General features: G+C 37.4%; 1 protein-coding gene across 1 annotated transcript in view; it reads right to left on the bottom strand.

The window, feature by feature from the left end:
• The window catches only part of GAK (cyclin G associated kinase), a 74,631-nt gene that overhangs the window by 35,450 nt on the left and 18,024 nt on the right, over window positions 1-21,157 (bottom strand). The window contains exons 6-13 of the mRNA XM_005154872.3: window positions 20,433-20,558; window positions 19,015-19,104; window positions 13,755-13,890; window positions 13,097-13,209; window positions 12,417-12,528; window positions 9,891-10,014; window positions 2,872-2,921; window positions 2,626-2,774 (exon numbers count right to left, since the gene is read on the bottom strand). Coding sequence (XP_005154929.2) covers window positions 2,626-2,774; window positions 2,872-2,921; window positions 9,891-10,014; window positions 12,417-12,528; window positions 13,097-13,209; window positions 13,755-13,890; window positions 19,015-19,104; window positions 20,433-20,558 — 900 coding nt within the window. The remainder of the gene's footprint in view (window positions 1-2,625; window positions 2,775-2,871; window positions 2,922-9,890; window positions 10,015-12,416; window positions 12,529-13,096; window positions 13,210-13,754; window positions 13,891-19,014; window positions 19,105-20,432; window positions 20,559-21,157) is intronic.

Raw genomic sequence — 21,157 nt, 5'->3', positions numbered from 1 at the left:
GCTCAAGAAAAGTAGTCTCACACTTTGTAGAACGAAGTGCAATATAATTCCAGTCCTGTCTACTGTGTCCTGCACTAGAAGTATTAAGAACTCAGATTATTTCTTGTTCTAAGAAAATTTCAGATAAAGATCTTTCAACATGTGTGCGCATCCTCTTAACCAAAACCCAAAACGAGAGACTGTTTGCCTTTACATTTATCCTTTATTCAAAGGGCCTCAACAGTTAAGCAATATTCCTTCTGCAATCAGTGCTACAAAACATTATCAAATAATCATCTTTACTGCTGAGATTCTATATTCTTAAAATCATAGTCCAGTAAGAATGCAGTATATGAGGGTTATTCTGAGATTAATTACCTGAATTTATTATCACAAAAGATTCTCATCTGGATTATTTTTGTGCCAAGCTGAGGAAAAAAGACTGAAAGAAAGTCTGAGATACAAAGTCCCCTACAGTTTTTTACTGTATTATGGTATTTTAATTGAAAAAAAAAAAAAAGAGGGCAGTCATAAAGTATTACTTTGCAGGAGACTTACATTGAGCATTCTTTTGTCAGTAAAAGCTTATGCAAAGTCATCACTAAACAAATAGAAGCTAAGGCAAGGAGATCCTCATATTCCAGTTCCCTACAGAATTCAATGTGGGCTTCGGTACACCTCAAATATTACAACAGTAGTGAAAATCATATTGCAGCATTGCAGCTACAACTCAGCAAACAGTCTAGAAAAGCAGGCGTATACAAAAAAAGCAAAAAATAACTGACTCTTTTTTCTGATTTACCCTTCACCTTCCACTCAAATGCTACTTTTGTTAAAAGATATGTACCATACAACGCTACCTCTATAAGCAACCTGTTCCAAGCAGGACTCAAAACTAGCAAAGATGACTTCAAAACTACCATTAGCTTAGGCTAAAGAAATCTGTAAAAGTTATATATGGATAACATACAGCAAGAAAATGTAATTTCTTAAAATCCCACTAAAAAAAAAGTATCAGAGTTAAAAAGATCAGAAGCTGTTCTCCTCTGATAAAGTTTAAGGCTTGCCATAATCACCTTTTGCAGGCACTAGAGAAAAACTACGCTTCCTTAGCTTCCTACATTGCTGCTGTCACTCAGCACTGATATTGAATTCAGGTCAGTATTGCTCACTGTGCACCTGGATTTAACAGATTGATAGCAAAAATTTCCCCAATATATTTAAAGACTGTTTTCAAAGTAAAAAGCTGCTTTTGTCTCCCATTTAAGAATAAAAAATAAAAAATATTTGTAGAAATACCCTAAATACTCCTAGCCAATAGAGTGGACAGGAACCTATAATGTTTTGACAAGTTATGAACTACTTCCCAGCAAAATTAAGATCACCAAAGACAAAATGAATGACAAAGATAAATATAGACCAGAACTATTCCAGACCAGTGGCTGATTTAGCTTTGCTCCTTTTAACCACTCACAGTCCCAATACATCAGGAATATCAGTGTATACGCACCTTAAACTTGCATTGCATAACCAAAAAATTATCCCTAGTGTAAATGATCTCCCAGTTACAGAACTTATCATTCCATAAACAGAGATTGATACCTTTATATGATAAGGAATAAATCAGTTCACTGTCAGCCTCAGCAGACTTTCCAGCAGTCTAGAGCTAAAAAGTACCGCTGAAGATTATGTTTTGCGGTACCTGCTCCAAATTAATTATACAGGAGGTTTACAAGGAAAAACAAAGAAATAAGAAGGAATGACAAGCACTAAATAGAATACATTAAACATACCTCAGCCTGACAGTTTAAGTGAACTTGGATAACTGAAGTAATGCTAAGGATGAATCTGTAGGATAAGACCCAGAAGGGGTTCCCTGTAATAAATAATGTTTCTAGACTCTCCTCTGGGCAGTCTGTATTTGTGAGGAAGGGTTATGATCACTACAGAATATTTAAGGTGAGGTTTAATGTGTCCAAATCTAGAGAATTCACAACAGTCTCCACTGTTGAACTACTTACAAGTCAGCTGAGGTGTACTTATGAACAGACACTGTCAGCAACTAACAGATGACCCTCACTACCCTGTTACTGAATTAGCAGAGGTCTTCATTTTAGTATCAGGGAAATAGCCAGAAATGCTTATGGAGGTTCAGCTAAGCTGTACCAGTATTTCAGGAAGTAGCAACAAGCTGTCAGATAGGGCTGAGCCATATGAGAGTCAAATGGTATGCAGAAAGAAATGGAGAAAGCCCAGGAAACATGTTCTGTGTATCAGTCAAAGGAGTACCACTTTTGACAAAGGAAAATCTATGGATTTAGAAGAGACCGACATTTTAGTAACATTTTCAGTTAAGCATTCTCCATTTAGACCTGAAAAATTTCATGTCCTCAAAGATATTGCTAGCCTAGGAAACACAGACTTTAGTCAGTAAGGTTAGAGATTAGTCTTAATCAGTTAAGTTTTGACTGAAAGCAAAGGCAAGCAGATATAGATTATTCTTTACCTCATGTTTATATCTAATTCTTTAATCATCTTTTTTATTATATAGCCTACTTTAACATATTTCACAATAAAAACCTGAATGCATAACAGAGACATTGTGTTGAAAGACTTTTTACAGAAAAAAATAATAACTATACAAACCCTATTATGGAACCTGGAAGGACGGTACGTTCTTGGAGACAGATTGTACACAGCATAGTGGCCAGGATGTTTAGAGTCCAGACACAACCGCACATCTTCTATGTTATTTTTGATGGCAGATTCTACACCTTCAGCTGGAAAGGACATCACTGAAGACAGAACAACAAACATGAAATGAGGTATTCATTTTTTTTTCATATATTAAGAGTAGTCAAATTATTCTTAAGACACACACGGTCATCATACCAGCAATTCTGGAAGTGATGTATGATATATCCAAGTCTCCTTTTGCATAACTGAAACAGAACAAATTGAAGTTAATACCGGGAAATAATCCATTCAAGCCGAAAGTCCAAACCCCAGGTCTCTCAGGCTACATCCCCGTGCCATGAATGCTTCACTTCTTCCACATGAAGCTTGCCACCTCACACTTCAAGGTTTCCAGAACAGGCATGTATTTGAACAGTTACTCATTTACATCAATTGCAACAAAACCATCTCTGGGGATTTTGTATAAATGCCTTCAATGCGTAACTCATTCCTCTAAGCCCCTGCTCTTACTGATAAACATTCATTGTTAGTAACAGTATGAAAGTCCAATGAGGATGCATTAACATCTTTAACATAGTAAAACATTATGCTTAAAACAAGGACTATTTGTTGAAACATTACATGTTAAATTATGTAACTCTGGCGTGTTACTATCTGGCTCAGATGGCCATACTGTCCATTTTTTGGATTTCATATGAACAGAGAATACCTGAATATCTAATCTTCATTTAACTCATTCCTCAAAAAATTCACTTCCAAAACTCCCACAGTGAGCAAGGCATTAATCATTACTCATCTTTCTCATATAGTTGTGCATAGTTTTAAAGAGCAGCCTTTCTGAAACACACAGTGATTTTTTTTTTTTATACTTAGGTCCATTCCTTCCATTGTTACCTCATCATTCACATTATGCCAATAATTTACTATTGTAAGACCATGATAATGTTTGTTTATAGGGTACCTGCTATGTAGCAGGATAAAAAAAAAGCCTGAGGAAAAGAATGAAGAGACCCAGTGAAGGCCAATATGCTTGAGTACAATCACATAGACTGTTAAGCATAATCACAGAGGTCTGTACTTCTGATTGTCAAAGTAAAAACAAACCTCACCTACAGAATTTGATTTAGACATCCCTATGATGCATGTTTAAGGAATGCAGAGGCACTATCAAAGCAAAAATTTTATAGCACTATGAAGTTTCAAGACACCACTTGAAAGAGCAGACCTAAATACTGTGCTCAAATTTTGAAACATATGCTTTGATTTCTTACTGCTTCCTGCTAAAAATTAAAAAGGCTGGAGGGATTCAGTAAAAGATTATTGAATTTACAAAGACTGGGAGGAGGATTTTAAATAAAGCAAGAACAATTGTTCTGAAAAACACACTAAACAGTATTTATGTGGAATGGCATAATCAGTGTCCTATCAACCACTGACAACCCAAGGCCGCAAGGGAATAGAAATCACAAAAAAAAATGCAACCTTGGAAAATCTTGTATAAGAAGGTAGACAAAATGGCCGACTAATGACTATTTCAAAATTCTTCATCTTTTCATCTTTGAAAGTACATAACTTAATCATGTAGCTCAAGTGTAATGTTGTGGCAAACAAACTAAGGCAGAAATTTACATTCACAGCTAATCATGATTTCTTACTAAAATTAGTGATGAGCATAGTCCTTCATAAGTCTGCAAAGTATCGACCATTATTTGCTGCTTACACCCACCAGCTTTAAGCAAGAAAACATGCAGAGGATTCTAACTATATCAACTATTCTTATATAAAGAATCATATAATATAATAGCTTGAGAACAAAGAACCATTATAACCTCAGTGTTACAGCACTGAAGATAAGCGGCAACTAGAAGCAGAATCACAGAATTATTAAGAGCAAAAACCAACAATCCTCACACATTCCTTTGGAAACACTTTCACATACTGACTTCTTATTAGCAACATAATTAAATTCAGATTTGCTTTTTACATATGTCCATATTAAAATTATTAGGACGTTGGAACTCACCATATACACACTGCTGAAAAATTACAGCTTAGTATGTCTGCACCAGAGAACAGCCAACTCAAGCTTGCTTTTTTGCAGGAAAAAAAACTGTATGCCTCTAACAACTGGAAAAGCATCAGAATGTATAATTAAAATGTAGCTGCTGAACTGCAAAATCAGCAAATGTCTCCTAAAACATGTGACCCTGTCCATAAATTACTATTCCTTGAACTTTATTTCAAAGCTACTTTAGTAAAAGGCTTGAACATAAGCTACTCTGGTTTTAGAGAAGCGTTTCATGTCAGACCAGTAAGAGAGATTGCTTTAAGCAGCAGGAAGTTTAAAAAAAACCCAAACAAACAAAACCAGCCATGCTTATCAGTGTGTAACTGGTAAGCATTCCTACTTGTTTAGTTACAACATTCCTGTAACTATAAATCAGAATAAGGTCTTTCATTTTGTTAATAGCAGAAATTTTATTTACTTAGTGATGTTGTTGGCAGGTGGTAAGGATAGAAGAACACAGAAACAAACGGAAAGACTGCACAGAGTATTTCTGGCTTGTAATCTATACGGAAAACAGTGTGCTCTTTAAAGCTCTAATTAACTTAAACAAGAAAGTATTTTAGGACACCAATATTTAGTCACTTTTGTGATGATACCAGACAACTTCATGGCATTTAGCGAGAAGTCTAGTGGGAAAACTAGCAAAGAAAATATACTCATTTTTCAGACCAAATACCTTAACAAAATCAGAAGTTTTAATTAGAAGTTGAAAACTCTTTACTGTGTAAATGGTTGGCATTATCAGTCTTGCCAGAGAACAGCTGCATTAAATACCAGAACTAATATTAAAAAAAAAAAATCATTCCAGCAAATGAAGTTAAAAATTCAATTAAAATTAACAATTCACAAAATCAGCTAGCTAGCATAGAGCACAAAATAGTGCATAGTTACCTTTTGTTACTAGCAGCTGAAGATGGGAAAGAATAAAGAATGACAAACTAAGCAGCACAGCTACAGTGTGAGCACGCAAACCATCATCTTAAATAATGCTCTAACACTAAGCAATCTTCCTCCAGACATCTCTACACTCACAAGATTAGAAAAGTATGTATTCATTAGCTAAAACCCACAATTTTGTAGTTTAATTTTTAAAAGCCAGGAAGAAACGCAGCACTGAAATCCACATCAATCCACTCCCAACTGGTTTTACTCCATAAAACTGAATTAATCATTCAACTACCTAAAGCAACACAGAGATACATGAAATAAAACAATAACACAGCAGCAAACCAGAAGCAAAATTACCTTAGAAGCAATGAAAGCTAGCAATAAAAGGCAGCTAATTGTTCCCTAGAGTGTTAGATCATCATCTCTTCAATGAGGGACACTGTTCTGATAAAGTAAAGCAAGACTGATTCTAACTTTTGCATGCTGCTTTCAACACCTGTGGAGACTGGATATTAGAAACATTTTGGTATGCTTTTTTGGCAGGGCATTTGTAACCTTTGTGGGTGTAGACCTCAATAAGCATAAAAGCTGTCAAGGGCATAACAGCATCACAAGATGAACAGGAGAGAGCTCTGTTGAGGCCAGATGGCTCCAGGCTGAGATACCAGGCACAAACAGGTACATCTACTGGAACAAATTTCCCTTCTACACAGATGCTGATCTGTCATATCAGGCCCCTTCACAGAGCAGTGCATATGGGCTCTAGGTGTGTATACACCCAGTACTTCCTTTTAAGTCAGTTTTTATCAAGAGAGGGCTAAACCTCTGTTGCTCTGTGTTCTCTTTCACATAGCTATAAACTGTTTCCGCCTAACCTGAATCTGTAACAAGGACTGCAACACCTGCAAGTGAGGTGGGCTGGGGGGCAATCAAGATGGCCCTCATTCACTCTCCTATTCCTAGAAGCCTGTGACATATCAGTTTTCAGGCTTTATCACTTATTAGTGTAAATGAGACCAGAATCCAAATCAAGATAAGGCAGCCATGGGAGTGGAAAAAAAAAAACCAACCCAAAACCATATATTTTCTGTAGCAACTGCAGAACGCTAACTACACTTGTGGTTTATATTCAGTGAGAAAGAAGCCAGTCTGCAGAAAAATTAAATAACAGAAAGCAATGATAAGTAAGAAGGAGAGTGCCTACCTGATGAAATGACAGACTCCAACACATGGAGTACTTAAGTGTGGTGAGAAAAATGCACAGGGAAGAGACATTTTAGTTTGTCCAGAATATCTGTGTCTCATGCTGGTTGAAAAGTTTTGGAAAGGCAGTCAAGGATGCGACTGTAGAAAGGGCATTCTCACATCCCTAATGGTACTGGCTGTAGCCACAAGTTTGTAAAGGCAGAGAATGACCATGAGAAACAGATATTTTCCATAGTAGATGCAAACAAAGAATTAACAGCTCAGCTTGGTTAAAGCACAAATAGCTTAAGAATGTATAAGCCCAGTGGTGGGACTCTCAACAGCACAGTGAATGCTAAAGAACCTGGGACTAACCTTCGGTCCTACATAACAGTAAGTATTGCTCATGTTAATTCCATGTCCTGCCATTTCAGTGAACTGTCACAGTGAAGATTCAAAATACACAAAAGCTTTATAGCAAGGAATGAAAATTAAAGAACTTTTTTTTCCCCTTCACTAATAGTTAGTAAGTTCCACAAAGACCTACACTAAGATATCTTCAGTAGCACTCATATTCCTCACAGAGGCTCAAACACTACCAAAACGTAAATAATCACGCAAAATAAGGTTTGAAGCAGTTTAGAACATTCCAACAGTTCCTAATGTCCCACACAAATTTAAGGTATAAGCAACACTGCCATGGGGGTCTCTGCAGGAATCAAGAGCCTTAAGTTTCACATCAGTCATGCCTTCCCATTTTTGTCAAAAAAGGGATTCTAACTAAAGTGCCAAGCACATAGTTCAGCCACACTAACCAGCAATTCAGAGGTGCATACTAACTCTGGAATTAAGAGATGCAGGACTTCAGGCAGTTCCCATAATTTGAACAAGCAACAGTAATGGAGAGCATGTGAAATAAACAGCATCTTTTCAAACAGCAAGTAACTAATGTCCTATACTTCAGAAGCTATCAGATTAGCTCTGCAAATGCAGCTGGATGTACAGTTACTGCCTCGCTCCTTGCACACTACACTTACTATGCAACCAAAGGAAATCACACAAAGCAAAAAGCCACACACACCTGTTAAATCAGAGATGAAAATAAAGTTCAGGCAAAGAATAAGCCATTCTATATAAAATATTCAATTTTAGACAGTACTAATCCACTACTAGAAAAGGGGAAAGTGGCACAAAAAGAAATTCAAAAAAGTAATTTAAACTTCCAGTGGCCTTTAAGGAAAATGGCACCTGCAGAAGCAAGAAAAGGAAACTTCTTCAAACATAACTGACTGTTGAAGGCACAACAATCCATAAAGTCATGTGGAAACAAGAACACAAGAAAGTGGAAGTGCAAGAGTGCTTCAGAAACATGTAGTGTACAATCAAAACACAGGATCAGAATAAGATCTAATACAGGAACAGAGGCATGGGAAAGTAAGGGCATATAACATTGTCAGAGGTAAAGAAGAATTTAAGTGTTCTATGCCACAAAGGAAGAAAAGCAAATTCTCTACTGTGGAACTTAATCTAAGCAAAACTGGCATGATTTAAGACAAGGAATTAAGTACCTTAAAGTTTATAAGTAGTAGAGCCATCAAAGGCAAAGAATCTGCAGAACATTCCATGTTTTACCAACAAAGTACATTTCATCTAACAAGATACCACAAAAGGAACAGAAGTAGGACTGAAGAGGAAGGGAGAAGAAGATCAGTTCCACAGAAGGTAGCAGGTACAAGGAGGTAAAGAACAGAGGCCTGCAAGACAGCACATGCCAAAGAAATAAAATGGAGAGCAGTTGCTTAAATGTTGTAGCTAACCATGTTATTTCATACATCGAATTCCTACAGTTCTGCTGAGCTGCTAACAAGTCACCACTTTTCATCATGCAACAACGCATTTCCCTTGTACTTCCCCTGCCTTCTCTTGAGTAATCGTAGTTTCCCCAGATTGCAAAGTCTGATGCTACAGCTTCTGCAGAAAGCTTAAGGACAACCCAAAGGTGAACAGCTTTTGTGACTTTTACAAAACAGAGGACCTGATCTTTCTAACCAACACATAGTAAGTTTAAACAGTCTAAGTGTAACAGCAAACAGCTAAAAATGCACTTGAACTGGCTACAGAGGTGCAACATCTACAGATCTAACTTAACCGATTATTACAAACATTTTAGAGTACACTATGCACAAGTTATACTCAGTGGCAGAAAAACATGTGGCAAGCAATAGACTTCACAAGCCACAGCACCGTATCCTAATTAAAGGGCCACAGACTGTACAGTGAGGGACGAGGTGCAATAGTCCTTAGGAAGCTCTAGTTCAGCCATGGTATTCAGTAGTGACTTGCCTGTTCTTTTTAGAATTAAGAAAAAACTTTTACACTGCATAAAGTATTATGAATGAAAAATGGAAGAATCACAGATTAATACTGATCACACAGAGGTACTAGAAACATTTGGAATAGGACTGAAAAATCTGATTAGAAAAAAAAATAATCACACACAAGATATCTGAGAACAAATACATCAAAACAGTGAGAGTGTTTTTCCATGCAATATAGGGCAAAGGAGATAAACTGCAGATTTTCTCACTTTGCTTTAGAGGGCACAGGACTCCACCTGCAAACTAAACTGGACAGAAGGACTGATACACTGTTTCCCTGCAGTTTTAATTCTTGCCCCCATTTCCTTTATTTGTACTTTTCACCACCTTTTTTCCTCCCTCTCTTATACATAATTCACTCAATTCATTCTGAACCATGATAGTCCATACCTCTCCACCCTGCTCTAGCCCCCATCTGCTCATCTCTTCCAAGCTTTAGTACCTAAAATGCAGCAGAGAAAGCAGTACTTCTGGAAAGGCTTTTGTCCCCAGTATTCTCATTTCTAGTATATAATTGCTAAAGAAATTCTAGTATTTATATAATTCATAAAATCTCAGAGCTACCTATCAGCTCTTAGAACTCATACTTAGAAAATGATACTGAATTTGATCATTTCTGGAGTAAGCTCCCAATCCTTCATTTAGAACTCTTACCATCACAATTTAAGTTTGGTGGTTTGGGGTTTTTTACTCACTTGGCCACAGACTGGATAACTTTGGAAGATGTATCCTTAATATTAGTGAAAAATCGCTCTGTTCCACCCCTCAGAATATCAAAGAACCCTCCATAAGTCTGGTCACATTCCGCAACGGTCAGGCCTAGAGTAGTTGAATAAAAATAATTGTACTTTAAGTCACATCCTGGAATGGGCTCCATACTAAAGCAAGTTGCCAATAAATCTGGGAGTGAATGCAGACACAGACTACACCTCATTGTAAGGCTCAAAGTTCTAAAGTTCTGCTTAACTATGACTTATGCAAAGCATAATACTTCCTGAAGTCAGGAGGTTTAGCAAACTACTTAACACATTGTAATTGACTGGTGCATTTAAGACAAAACAGGGTAAAAAAACTCTGAAAGTAAAGCATTTATTTTATATTGGCAGTGCAGCAAAGTACTGCTTTTTTGTTTTGTTTTTTATTGGGTTTTTTTTAGTATCGATCTCTTGAAGTGTAGATAATCATTAGCAAATCTACTTAAGCACCCCCAGCAGACACATTTTAATGCAGGGCTTCAAAAGTAGCTGTCATGAATCAGTTACTTTTCAAGCACAATATCCTTATTAATTCTGTACATCAAGAAAGAAATATCAAGCTAGAAGGAAAACTGAATACAGTACAAAATTTGCCTTCCCGTATCTGAAGGGGGCCTACAGGGATGCTGGGGAGGGACTATTCACTAGGGACTGTAGTGATAGGACAAGGGGTAACGGGCTGAAACTTAAACAGCAGAGGTTTAGACTGGATATAAGGAAGAAATTCTTTACTGTTAGGGTGGTGAGGTACTGGAATGGGTTGCCCAGGGAGGTTGTGAATGCTCCATCCCTGGCAGTGTTCAAGACCAGTTTGGATGAAGCCGTGGGTGATATGGTTTAGTGTGAGGTGTCCCTGCCCATGGCAGGGGGGTTGGAACTGGGTGATCTTGAGGTCCTTTCCAATCCTAACTATTCTATGATTCTATGATTCTATAAAATAATCATAGAATCATAGAATAGTTAGAGCTGGAAAGTACCTTAAGATAATCAAGTTCCAACCCCCTGCCATGGGCAGGGATACCTCACACTAAATCCTTTGATATCTTCTACATTAATTGAAGTGTTCAATATCCACATATGATGGGTACAGAAACTGCTTTTTAATAAGACATCAGATGCAAATAAGCCTATCAAATTCTCATTTTCTCTACTATATTAAGTGCAATTAGTTTCAACTGAATGAACTCTAGAATATCTATTTTCACAGAATGCAGATGTCAGCTGTTAATCATGTTGCTGTAGAAACATGTTTTGGTTGAGAATTTAGTATTGCTAGTGCAACTATTATTTTTTCCTCAGATGGGAACACAACTTCTCACCTTTGATGTTCTATGGTGCAACCACCTCCTGAAGGCCTACCTGCACAATACTCCCTTAATTAGCTGCACTCGAGGCAATACCAGCTATTTCTGAAACTACTGACTAGATATCAAATGAACTGAGTTTAAGATACTGCTTTTTACTTTTGAGGCTGTTAGACATTAGTTTTTTGGAAGTGAAAATACTAAATAGCTTTAGACTATGATCACTGCCAGATACACTTCAAACTATCACAGGGGCATCAAAAGTCTCTTGGGGAAGAAAGCAAAAGGGGGAGAAGGACCCCAGATACTTACAGAAGTATTTATTCCTCAGACATGCTTTTTGCAGGCTAAAATAAATACATGTCAGGTCAGTGACTCCTTAACATTAATGAACTACTGTGGTCCATAGTTAAATCCCTGCAATTGCTTCTGTAGTTCTTTACTGGACTTTCTGAAGCTAAATACCAAGCACATTTTAGCATAGTTATACCAAAAGCCACAGAACGGCTGCTTTATTTTTAAGTTGTAACTGATGTTAAATAGTTCTTAGAAAGCAAAGTCAGTTGTCACTTCCTTACCCTAATGATCCAATATTGTACACAAACGATATGTACTATTTTCAGTAACTTCTGTTAAAGTAACATATTTTCAGTTAAAATACAGCATTTCTGAAAGATTTTTAAAAGTCTGAACTTAAACTCATCTTAAATTCTCCACTTTACAGAAAACACTTTAAAATAGCACTGCCTCACTGAATCAGGAAGTTTGGATATCAAAATAATCCACTTTTACTTGGTTTTATTGCCTGAAGTCTACTTTCTCCACTGTTCTTGTTCTAGAGAATATTACCACTTATTGTATGTGCACCCTCATCAAGTTTTAGTTGACTTGTTTCATACTCATAGGTCAATAATGCATTTTAGTTTCAATTACTTTATATAGGAAATCAAATTTTATCTTGCCCAGCAACGAACTTCAGAAATTCAAATTTTACATACATCAACATAAAAACAAACCCTGAAAGAATAAAGTTAGAAACGGCAATATAAATGCAAAATAGCTAGTACTTGTGCGAGATGTCTAAACTCCCAAAAGATTTCCCCCATCCTCAGAAGTTATGCAATTGGTTTTACACTAAGATTTTGTCTTTTTCCACACTTACCTGCATTGTACATATTGTTGAGCTGTCCTGCAGGCTTGGAGCCATGTGAAATGGAGGTCACAGATGCCCGAGGCTGAGCATTGTTTCCATAGCCTCCATTTTGTTCCAGGAGCTGAGAAGATTAATAGTTACTGTATTCTCTTGTCAATTTAGCCAACTTACTATGCTTTGTAAATTACTTTTACATGGCGAGAACAAGCAAGCTGAACCTCAGGAAAAAGCCACGAAGTTAAGATAAACGAATTGATACACATGCAGTTTTATGAAAATTAAGCATTGGACAGAAGATACTTAAGTGGGTTTCAAATTAGTGTATGCAAAGCCTTCATATACTAGATTTTTTTGTGCAACTATGATTAAATACAGCATGTTAAACAGAGCACTTGCATGTTAAAAAATGACCCAAGAACATGAGAAGTTTTTCAACAAATAATAACTAGAACTAGTTTCCTTGCATGTCATGTAAGCTCTGTGCCTTAAAAGGCACCTTTTCAAAAGTTCTTAAATCTTAGAAGTCATGCAGGTCAATTCAACTGAATTTCAAAACAAATTAGTGTGAAATTTTCAAAAGACTAAGAAACAAGGCACCTACTGACATCTGTTACTAAACTCACACTTACTGGATAGAAGAGGAGATAAAGGAGACCTAAGCAGTAATACTCTTTATGAGGCATCTTTACCTCTGTGATGGGCGATTTAGGATTCACATTCCTAGCTGCTGCAATTTCCTGCAGTTGATTCACAAGTTCAGTGATTGATAGTCTCTCCTCGGGGTTCACCTTCAAGGCAGAACCTAAAAAAAAAAAAGATTCAAAGTAAAGAAATCCTTCAGAGCTTTTCTCCACACATGTATTAATTTCTTCAGGGCACTTCAGTGCAATAAGTAACCAAGCATGTAAACAGAGTAAAGCAATTGCTAAATCCATAACCAAATATAATTGTCATAATGGGTATCCATCAAAAAAAAACCCATCTTGGTTAAGAGTATTTCAAAGAATATACTGTAGAATCAATTGATGATTAACATCAGAAGTAACTTTAATCCTGTTAGAGTTGAAGACATATTTATATTCAAGTTTCTAATAATCTACTGAAAACAACACAAATTCAAAGAAACTAAACAAAAGCACTAGTTGTTCCTATGGCCTAATTCAGATCCTAAGCAAGGCAGGCAACAAAACTAAAAACCACAAGTTTTAAATTTCATTTAACTTTTTTTTATAATGGATTAAAATTTTTAGCAAACCAAGAAGTTAAGCTTTTTCATCATCCCACGTCAACAGTCATTAATACAATGTATCCATGAAGACACAAAATTAAGTAACACTGTAAACTTACGAATAAGATCATGAAATACAGAGTAGCGGGTGTCATTTTGAGGTATCACATATTTCCCATTGACTATGCGAAGTTTAGCTCCATCTTCAAATGGATGTTGCCTAAAGCACAGCAAGTACAGGATACAGCCCAGAGCCTAGACAGAGTTAAACAGAAATACTTCATAGAATCATGGAATCATTTATGCTGGTAAAAAACACTTTAGATCACAGAGTCTAACCATTAACCTAATGCTGCCAAGTCTACCACTAAACCATATCCCTAAGTACTACAACTATACATCCTTTAAACACCTCCTGGGATGGTGGCTCGACCACTGCCCCAGACAGCCTCTTCTAATGCTGGAAAACCCTTTTGGGGAAGTAATATATCTTAGCCTCTAATCTAAATTCCCTACTGCAACTTCAAGCACTTTTTCTTGTCCTATAGCTTGCTATGCTCCCGGCTATGCAACTGCAGTTCCCTCAGCTGCTCCACCAGAAGACTTGTGCTCCAGACCCTTCACCAACTGTGTTTCTCTTCCTCTGACCAGCTCCAGCACCAAAACGTCTCTCTTGCAGCAAGGAGCCCAGAACTGAACGCAGGGTTCAAGGTGCACCCTCGCCAGTGCCCCATACAGGGTGATGATGACTTCCCTGGCCCTGCTGGCCACACTATTGCTGATACAGGCCTTCCTATACTCCAGTAGATCAACACTTCCCCACAGCTTGGTATCATTTGCAAACCAAGGATGTAATCAATCTCCTTGTCCAGCTAACTGACAAAGATACTAAACAGAACTGGCCCCAGTACTGAGCCCTGAGGAACACAACTTGTGATCAGCCACCAACTGGATTTAACTCCATTCACCACCACTTTTCAGGGTTGGACACCCAGATCCTTTGCCCAGCAAACAGTACACAGATGGCATGGTGGTGTTGCAGCAACCAGAACACTCACAGGGGCAGCTGGTTATACTGCCAGCCCTGGGTGGTATAAAAAGGGCTGTATGAGCCCAGACTGGCAGATGAACCACCAGATAAGCAAAGACAGGGAAAGGTGGGCACAGAGACAGGGCCTGCCTGCAGTGATGGACAGCAGCTACTTTGAACTATAGCCGGACATCCAAGACAGTGAAACCACCAGACCACAACACACTGAAGTCCTCTTCCTCCTCTGCCACAAAGCTGGAGAGTTGTCAACAGTCCGTAGAACAGGTAACACCAGCTCTTACCCCATGGTGCTATATAGGAAGCTGGAAGTTCCCCAACACCATGGGCAAAGGGAACTCTGTTTTCATGGGGTACCGTGAGACTGAGCTCCCACCACTAGCCCCAACGTAGCAGTGGCCACCTGTGTGGGCAGAATGCTTGCAGTAACCAGCATTATTGTCCCAGATGGGTGTCTCCCAGCCATGAGGGAGGCATGGAATGGAAAACCTTGGTGTAAGCCCCAGGCAGGGAGGCAGGGCTGCCCATATTAACAGAGGGTGGCTACTACAATTGTTGGTTCTCCTGCCTTCAGCAGCTGTAGCCTGGACAAGGGCATGAACACACTTTCTGCCCTCTTCCTCCTCCACCACTCAAAGGAGTGTTGGTACTTTATACAAGGATATTGACCCAATGACAAAGAAACACCTTATCCTGAACCTCTACACCTTATCTTTTATCTTATGAGATAGCACCACAGTCCTGGAGGAAACTGGAAGGTTCTCACAGCCATAAGCAAAACAAGGTCTGCGACATCCACCTTCTTTATGTAAAGCTTATCATGGAATGAGAAGAGTTTATAAACTCCAGTTTTCTGATTCATTACCCTATTGCCTGGTTGTTCTTGTTTGTGCTGGTTTTATTTCAGGCAGTAATATTTATAGGAGAATTTTAGACTATGAAATTGATTAAGCTTCCTAATGCTGTCTGCAAATTTCAGGTTTCAATCATCAACTGCTGATTTATGCAACTCTATATATTCCCAGAGCTTTAGAGATCAGCTTCACACTCACTTCAGTTTAGAACTCCTTTCAGCTTCACACTTTTGATGTTTTTCTTAAGACAGAACACTTAGTGAAACATTCATTTGTTTGGCATGTCAATTAGAGAATTCCAAGAAGCAGTTCTGCTACTAAATAGGTTTGTGGGGTTTTTCCCATTTATGGAATTTTTCAGGTTCAGGGATTCTTTTATTCCTGTCTTTTTAAAAATAATTCTAATAAATCCATTTTATGAATTTTACAGTACACAAAAATGAGTAGTCCTGCAGCACCAAACATGCTCAAGGACAGAGATTTTTCTTATAAAGAGGCTGTGAATTTTTCATAACTTCATCGTGCATTTTGCATTTCTAACTCATTATGCAATGCACCTGCTATGTAAGCATTTAAATATTTATCAGTTAAAATGATACTGTGGGGACAGACAGTCTCTGAAACACTTGTTCTGGTAAAGATTTTAAGAAAATAAGCCTGAAATGACAGCCCCTTTACTTCCCACAATCAGAAGGCTACTCAATGCTTAAACCAAATAATATTTAAAAACATTTTCAGACAAGTTCATTCAAGTCTCATAAATCACAAAATCAGGACTACTAATCCTGGGAACTTTCAAACACCTTGGTATATCCAAACTTGACACATGTGCATCCTGACAAAGGAACAACTACCCACAAGTCAGTTTTCAGTTCTTATCTCAGAGTAGTCTGGCTATTATGGTTTAGTTAGAATAATTTCATCTCTTTCTTAAGAAAATGTAAACTGATATATTCTATGTTTTCATATGAGTTAACAGATTAAATATGGCAGTTATACAATAATAACAGTAACTACACAGTAATAACAACAGTAAGAGAAGTGTGTTCCGTCTGGCCTATAACAGTTTTATTATAAAACATCCAATGCTTCCAAATGTTTACACAAAGGACTGGAAAGCTCCTCCTCAAAGTTCTTCTGAACCCCATCTTAGTTAATTCAGCATATGGACTTTTATAGCCCCCACAAGCAAAACAAGCTAGTGAATACATTAGATAAGAAATCTGCTCACTGCCTCCAGTCCTCTGCATGCTCAACCTCCAACTCTCTTTCACTGCCAATTTATCCCAAGATGAGCTTCAAAGATTCGAACATTATTAAGTCTCAAAAGGTCTGATATTTAGTTGATGAGTCTCTCAACCCAGGGACAGAAACAAACTGCACATAATTAATTCTGTGTTACTGTATAGCAAGTAGATTTGTCAGTCTGTTGATATATAGCTCTTCATAATGTATGCACTGAAGGATCACGTAAATTCAGATTAATTCATCCCACAGCAGAGTACAGGAAATACTACCTATTCTGCTATGGAAATGCCTGTTTACAAAGAAGTAAGGCAGACCATAATTTAACTGGAGGAATAAAGTCCAAAAACACACCAGTCCAAACCACAGTCCAAAGACACCCACAGTCCAAAATGACACCATGCACATCAGAAGACAAGCATCCACAGCCACACACAGCAAAAAAACCACAAAGGCAATCAGCTGAACACACAGGAAATGAACAGATCACTTAGATTTGATCTTTGCATCCATTGCTAGAGAATGCTTTTCATTCCCTCTGCTTTATCTTCAACTTTTGCATTGCAGGACTGCAGAAGTGATACATTTAAAATATTTTAAACACCAATTGTGATTCAACCTGGATACTTCCAAAAAAGAATTAAACTTCATGAGATGTAAAGAGATAATTCAGTTTACCTGCTAGGTGTCTTGCACTGACTATAAGGTTGGTTTGTTTGTGTGATTTTTTGGCTTGTTTTGTCGTCCCCCCCCCCCCCCCCTTTTTTGCAGTTTGGGTTTTTTGTTGTGTCTTTTTGGGGGATGGGAAGTGACTTTTTTGGGAGGGTTTTTTTGTTTTGTTTTGGATCTTTTTTTTTGGGGGGGTGTTTTGGGTTTTTTATAAACCCAACTTTGAAATTTTGTTCCTTAGTTAATGTGTTCCAAATCTTACTCTTGTTTTTTCATAGATTGGTGTATGAAGGGCCATCCAAGCTCACACTGTGATCAGCACAGTGACCACAACCAGGAGTGTTTATCACCCCACCTGCCTTCTAGGGAAAGTAATTTTGTTTATCCTAACCACAAACTACAAGATTAGTTATGCTTTCCGAGACAGTGCAATATTCTCTTACCAGATACTTTGCATATTTTCACTGAAACCAGTGTGTAATGGAAAACACACAGAACAACATGGTCCAATAAAGACTTAGTAAATGGAGCAGATCTTTCAAAGACACAGTAGGAGACAACCACCATGTTAATACTAATGGATGAGGAATTATCCTAACTACAAGTTGTAGCCTTTTGAGTGAGGCTTTTGTTAAACATATTTCTACCTTTATGTTTACCTAGATGTAATTTTGGCCTAGACTTCCAGTATTTAAGCACATGTAAAGTGATTAAATGTTCAGAAAAATGTATTTTTGTTGGTGTTTCTTCACATACTGGAAGAAAATTGTCAACAACTGTAGAAGCTGAATAAAAGTTTTTGCAGTATATTGTAACTAATTTAAGAAATTGAATTAAGTTCTGAGATTATAAATAAAAAATCTTAAAGCACCAGTATTACATTTTCTTAGTTTGTCTTTAACATACTGCCTATACAGGTAACAGCTGAACAACTTGATACTTGCCTCTATAAAAAACATACAATTAGTCCCTAAGCATGAGATGACTGGGCATTATCTCAGCATTACTACAGTATTACACAGCTGAAAGACAGAACTGAGAATTTATTTAATATCTGCTTATGATTTTTCAGTGAATGTTAACAATTTATCATCTTTTCTACAAAAACCATGAATGATCTCTGCATTACTCTCATCCTCACTGTCTGTATTTCATCTAGATGGAGTACCTAGACACAAACATCTTTAACTCCACAACAGGCTGTCCCAGGATTACACATATGGCAGAGCACAAAAGGCAAGAATTTAAATCTAAGGACTGCAAGTATTCTGGATCTAGGATGTCAAGCTTCAACTAGGCAACAATACTACTGAATTATAAAGTTCAGCATTCCTTCTCACAGTGGAAAACTACCTAGATCTGGGAGAAAACCTCAAATACCCATCTCTAAATATTCTCTTAATATTTAGATACATAGTTCATCACTGAAGTTCATTTTGATGTAAGACAATCAATCCCATGTTTATCTCAGTGTTTTTATTTAATCAAATTAACATGAAGACTACAAACTCAGTTTAAACATGACATTAGCAGCTATGATACAGCAAGAGAAAAATTTCTTACCCAAATGTCCTGTTTTTCACCAATTGGAAAATTTGAATACAAGTCTACCATTTCTGGTGTCCTGTACATTGGTGTTGTATTCCTTGTGATCTGCAGAAGACAGAATTTCTTGAAACAGAAGTTTGAACAATAAGCTCTAATGACAGTCAACCAAGGAAACAGCTTCCCATATAGAATGGATAGCATTCTTACTTTGAAAATTAATTTCAGAAATACTTGACAGAAGCCCTCAACTGGTGAGGCACTGGAATGGGTTGTCCAGGGAAGCTGTGAATGTTCCAACCCTGGCAGTGTTCAAGGCCAGGCTGGACAGAGCCTTGGGTGACATGGTTTAGTGTGAGGTGTCCCTGCCCATGGCAGGGGGGTTGGAACTAGATGATCTTAAGGTCCATTCCAACCCTAATTATTCTATGATTCTATGAATCCTGCAATAATCACAACAGCTTTGATATAAGGCCATATAAATACAGTATTCAAAGAAGTAATAGTGATATTGAAGAGTCCTTCTAAATTGCAAAGCACATTAAGTAAAATTACTGTTCTACATGAGACAGAAAGAGATATGGACACAAATAGAGAAAAAAAAAAGCCAATAAACCAAGTAGTGAATTGATGCTCCAGTGTGTATTTTTGACTTAATCACACTTAGTAACAAAGTAAACACATACAAAGAGTTAAGCTGTGTTCAAAGGGATCCTTCAAGAGACTTTTTCTATAATCTTTTTGCATAGCTATACAAGACAGTAGTACATCATCATCATTTCTTCTCCAGGAATCAACAGGTTGCTCTCCAATGATGCTGAATTCCAAAACAGGGGGCTCATACGGTAGTTATGTTATGAGAAATCAAGCACATGTATTTTAAGTGTCACTGTATTTCTCCATACTTAATTCTGAGTCCAGCTGATACATTACATTAGACTTACCAGCAGTACTCTAAACTAAGAAAAAATGTACTTGCAAAACCACAGTGCATGCTTGACAGTCACTGTAGTCTTAGAGGCACTGCCATAGTGTCTATTTATATTCCACTGAGCAGACTTTTCACTTCTTTATTTAAACCATTCAACTGAAAAAAGAGACGAGAAGGGAATCACTCTGGCATAACTAATTTTTTACTTTCTGTTAAATGTGCAATTAGAAGAAGCTCTAGAAATCACTTCTATTTTCACACCACATTGCAGAACTGACATTGCTCAAGTTGAAGCAGTGTTTGTATATACAGCTACAGAGCTACGATTACAGCTGCAGTCAGTGTTTGAACTCTGGCAACACAAATACAAAACCAAAGCTTTACAAAAAACATTACAACTGAAACCATCTTCAGTTGTCTTAGAATTTCCATGAATCAATATCAGACTAACAGTCAAATGAATCCACTGATGACAGTAAGATTAATCACATTAAAACAGTCTTACCTCTTCTTCAACCAGTGCTCTCTTTTGTGAAGACCAGTTGTAGTCAGGATAGTAAGCTATAGTTGTAGCACTACCGAAGTCACAAAGTTTAATTGTCCCTTGGTTACTAATAAGCAAGTTTTCAACCTTCAAAAAAGAGGTGGAATAGTAAATCAAAGATGCCTTTTTTTCCTGTATAAAAGGCATTCCTTTAAACATCAACTCACCTGCGCATATATATAAAAATACACACTTTAGCCCTGCACGTTGTTTACAGGAGCACAAAGATTTCAGACAGTACTGTACATGTATACGGTAGCAATCTAGTCAATTTGTAAAAGGAAGTACCAAAAAACACTATGGGCAGGAAATGTTCAAATGATCAGAAAATAAATCCCAGGGAGGAGAAAAAAAAAATAAGCATTTCAGTAGTGCCTAATAAGAAGCCAGTTCTTCAGAGGACCAGTTGCAGAAGCAGTGTCTTTGAACCTTAACATTTTAATGCATAAAACTGAACACTCTTAGCTTAACTGCAATTGAGTCGAAGCTAAGACTCCTATAGACGTAAGACATGAACTTTCTAGTATAAAAGCAGTCTACTGGTAGACCCCCAGAAAGAGCCAGCTGCGATACTGGTATCACTGTAGAGATAGAAACCAGCTATCCAAGGACCATGTGCTGCCCATGTAGTTTGCCATCCCTCCCTCTTCTATTTCATATAACCCCTCCTCCTGGGATTGCTAACT

This window comes from Melopsittacus undulatus, chromosome Z (assembly GCF_012275295.1).
Source record: "Melopsittacus undulatus isolate bMelUnd1 chromosome Z, bMelUnd1.mat.Z, whole genome shotgun sequence".
In the NCBI taxonomy this organism is placed as follows: domain Eukaryota; kingdom Metazoa; phylum Chordata; class Aves; order Psittaciformes; family Psittaculidae; genus Melopsittacus; species Melopsittacus undulatus.
The sequence above is the reverse complement of the archived record's forward strand: the minus strand, read 5'-3'. Positions and strand labels throughout refer to the sequence as shown.